We start from the raw sequence: 3,004 nt of genomic DNA, 5'->3' as shown, positions 1-3,004 counted from the left end.
TCCTCCCCCTGTCCTGGGCTCCCTTCCGTGAAACGCCTCAGGAAAAAAGTGCCTTTTTCTCCTCCGCAGCCTCGCACGCGTGGAGAGAAGAACTGCGGCCTGAATTTTTTCTGAGGCGGCAGCGGCTGGGGTTTGAGATCGTGTGTTTTGCTTGGCCGCTGCCAGAGGCACAAAGGCAGCTGTGAGAGGGGAGGAGTTGCTCCAACTCCAGATGTGAGCCCTCGTTTTATGATTTACTCCAGCTTCTCCCTCCCTTTGTCATACTAAGGAGAGCCAGGAGTACGGATACACCCGGCTGGTAGACTGGAGCCTGAAGGACGTGGGAAGGGAGTGATTTTCATTTACTGTTGGTTACACAACAGGTCTGCTGTTGGAGACCCGTTATTGTCTGCTGGAGGTTTTCTCCATTTCTCCAACTGACATAAACTAAGCTGACACATCATTTTCCCTTTATAATAGTTGCATCTATGGCAAGAAGTTTTGCTGGTGAAGTTCAAACCTTATGGTGTGATTTTTTTTTTTTCATGTTTCCAGTAAATCAGCTAAACAACTTCCCCACGCTTAAAAACACTAACGTCAGTCAAGCATTATCACTTCAGGTTTCCTAGTATTATGAAATACTTGTATTACAGGAAAAAGTCCATATTTTATAGCCTGATTAAAAGAACTAGCCTCCCTCTCCAGTGCTTTCGTCAATCTGAAATAGCCCTCGGGATGAGAACTGTATTGGATGCGCTTCTGCAACGCTTACCCACGTTCCTAGCAATATTGCCAGCGCTCCCCAGCTGCGGGGAACGCTGCCAGATAAACATCCACCGGTCAGCGGGCAGCAATTGCTCCGGTTTGGGAACGGCCAGCCTTCCTGAAAATGGAGTGAGGCGCATTGGATTTGCAGGTGGAAGCCTTACTGCACGGGAGACAGAGGGAAGAAACGCTGAATTAAACAGGGCAGTTTCAACTGCCAAGAAACGGGGAAGCTGGGGCAAAGAACTGCTCGTTTGATACGGTTTGTAGAGTTACTTCTAGTCAACTAGACCAAACTATCTCTGCCACAGTTCTGCTCCCATTATGGGAGGGGGACTCGTATGCTTATCTTTGGAGTTAAATTTAACCTTATGAACCAATCAATAAAACTCCTGCATGAATTCAATCCCAGAAAGTCATACTTCCTTTAATTTTACATTGCACTAATCTTACCAGGCATCGTATTTATTTTTAATCCACCTTCTGTTGAAACACTGCAATATGTGAGGCTTTGAAGGCCTAGCGGTTTGGGCCAACAGTTGTGTTATACAAGCGACAAAGATCTTTGCGATCAATGGCACCCCAGAATTACGCTGAAAGTGCTGGCTTGTTTGTCCGTAAGATATTGTGAAGTGATGGAAAAGGAGAAGTTTAAGTCCCGTTCTTGGGCTTAGCTCAACCTTCATCTGAGCTACAAAAACGTACAGTACTGCTATTTCAAAGGATACCCGCAGCACGTTGGGTGCGCTCGAGTCGGTTCAGAAGTGATTCGTGAATCGCTCATGGCCCACCACAGACCCACACCGATTAATCGCGTTGTCCTATTTCTCAGTGTATTTTGGTTATTTATGATGGTCGTCAAAACATTATAATAATATAAAAACATTTCAGAGTAAATACAGAAAAATGTTTTTCCACTTGATTTATTTTCATAATAAACCAATTAAAAATACAAAAGACAAGGACCCAAGGTTCAGAGGGCTCCATCATTTAAAAATTTGTCTTTAAATACAAATTCACTCTGTAATATGAATACATATAACATTAGACCTCTAAACATAATGATCTTATTTGCATCTATCAAAAATTTGTATGGAAACAAATTAGCTGAAAAAACTTCCTTGTGACATTGAATGTACATTATTTACAATCAAAAAAAAAAGAACTCTTAGCAGTATTAATCTCCAAATACCTGCATAAATTGTATATATTTCATTTCCCTCCCCCCTTACAAAATAATCTGAAGTAGAAAGCAAGATTGTTAAGCTTCATAGTTGCAAAATGGCATGAAACGTTTGCACCTGTAGTGATGCCGTTAGCTTCTGTAATTAAATATATCTGATGTTTTCATATAAAATACAGACATGGCATTGTCCATTACTGGAATAAATGTTTCGTGTACTCTCAACAGGAGTGTATATTCCATTTTGCACACACAAGAGCTTGTGCTGCAAAAAACGCAAGAGGATACCTGGTTATCCAAGTCTAAAACTGGTGTAATTCAGATACTTGATCATAAAAAGTCATACACATGGAATGAAAATGTCCCACACTAAAAGTAACTGTTGCTTCCAAAGTTAAGTGATACACGTACAGATTAAACAGAAAAGGTTACAATAACGGTACTGCAATGTAAATCGGCAACAGACTGAAAACGTACAGTAAGAAAGAAGTTTGAGGCCAACAACCTCAGGAGAAAGTCTTCATAGCATAAAAAGCATGTTCCTTCATGCCTGTATTTTGAAACATGAGTAATATAGAATTTTATTTATATGATAACATTTAGCAATTAACAGAAAATCAAAATCCATTCTAAAGCATGAATTCTAACAACTGCAGAAATTAAGTAGCTTTGCAACATCTTGCTTCAGAATCAAATCATATATACATAACTGAAAGGGTCCCATCACATTTATGAAAACAATCATCCACAGGGTCTTTTTTTAATTTATTTATTAATATGAATTGGGTTCCAATGGCTCATTTTCTTGCTTCACTTGCACGTTAGATGGGAAACCATTCGAACTGGACACTACCATCACAAACGGTTGCTGCTGGAATCTCTGCTCCGACTGCTCAGTATCATCTAATTTGTCACTGTCTTCTTCTTTTACGCCAAGCTGTTTCGTTTCTGGTGCTTTAATAACCGAAGTGATCACCGTGCCCGATGGATGAGCTACCACCTGTGAGCTGCTAGGTGAAAACGTTACCACGGGGGTAGTGGCACTGAAGGATGGAGACGACGCCATGTTGACTGTTC

The 3,004-nt window shown here is 40.9% G+C and overlaps 2 protein-coding genes across 2 annotated transcripts in view; both read right to left on the bottom strand.

Moving 5' to 3' along the window:
* Positions 1 to 884, bottom strand: part of SUGT1 (SGT1, suppressor of G2 allele of SKP1 (S. cerevisiae)) — a 27,261-nt gene extending 26,377 nt beyond the window's left edge. The window contains exon 1 of the mRNA XM_009322859.1: positions 752 to 884. Within this exon, the coding sequence (XP_009321134.1) occupies positions 752 to 884 (133 nt within the window). The remainder of the gene's footprint in view (positions 1 to 751) is intronic.
* A 767-nt stretch (positions 885 to 1,651) lies between these two features.
* The window catches only part of ELF1 (E74-like factor 1 (ets domain transcription factor)), a 40,775-nt gene continuing 39,422 nt past the window's right edge, over positions 1,652 to 3,004 (bottom strand). Inside the window, exon 10 of the mRNA XM_009322858.1 lies at positions 1,652 to 3,002. Within this exon, the coding sequence (XP_009321133.1) occupies positions 2,700 to 3,002 (303 nt within the window). The 3' untranslated portion in view covers positions 1,652 to 2,699. The remainder of the gene's footprint in view (positions 3,003 to 3,004) is intronic.

This window comes from Pygoscelis adeliae, unplaced genomic scaffold (assembly GCF_000699105.1).
Source record: "Pygoscelis adeliae isolate BGI_AS28 unplaced genomic scaffold, ASM69910v1 Scaffold74, whole genome shotgun sequence".
Lineage (NCBI taxonomy): Eukaryota > Metazoa > Chordata > Aves > Sphenisciformes > Spheniscidae > Pygoscelis > Pygoscelis adeliae.
The sequence above is the reverse complement of the archived record's forward strand: the minus strand, read 5'-3'. Positions and strand labels throughout refer to the sequence as shown.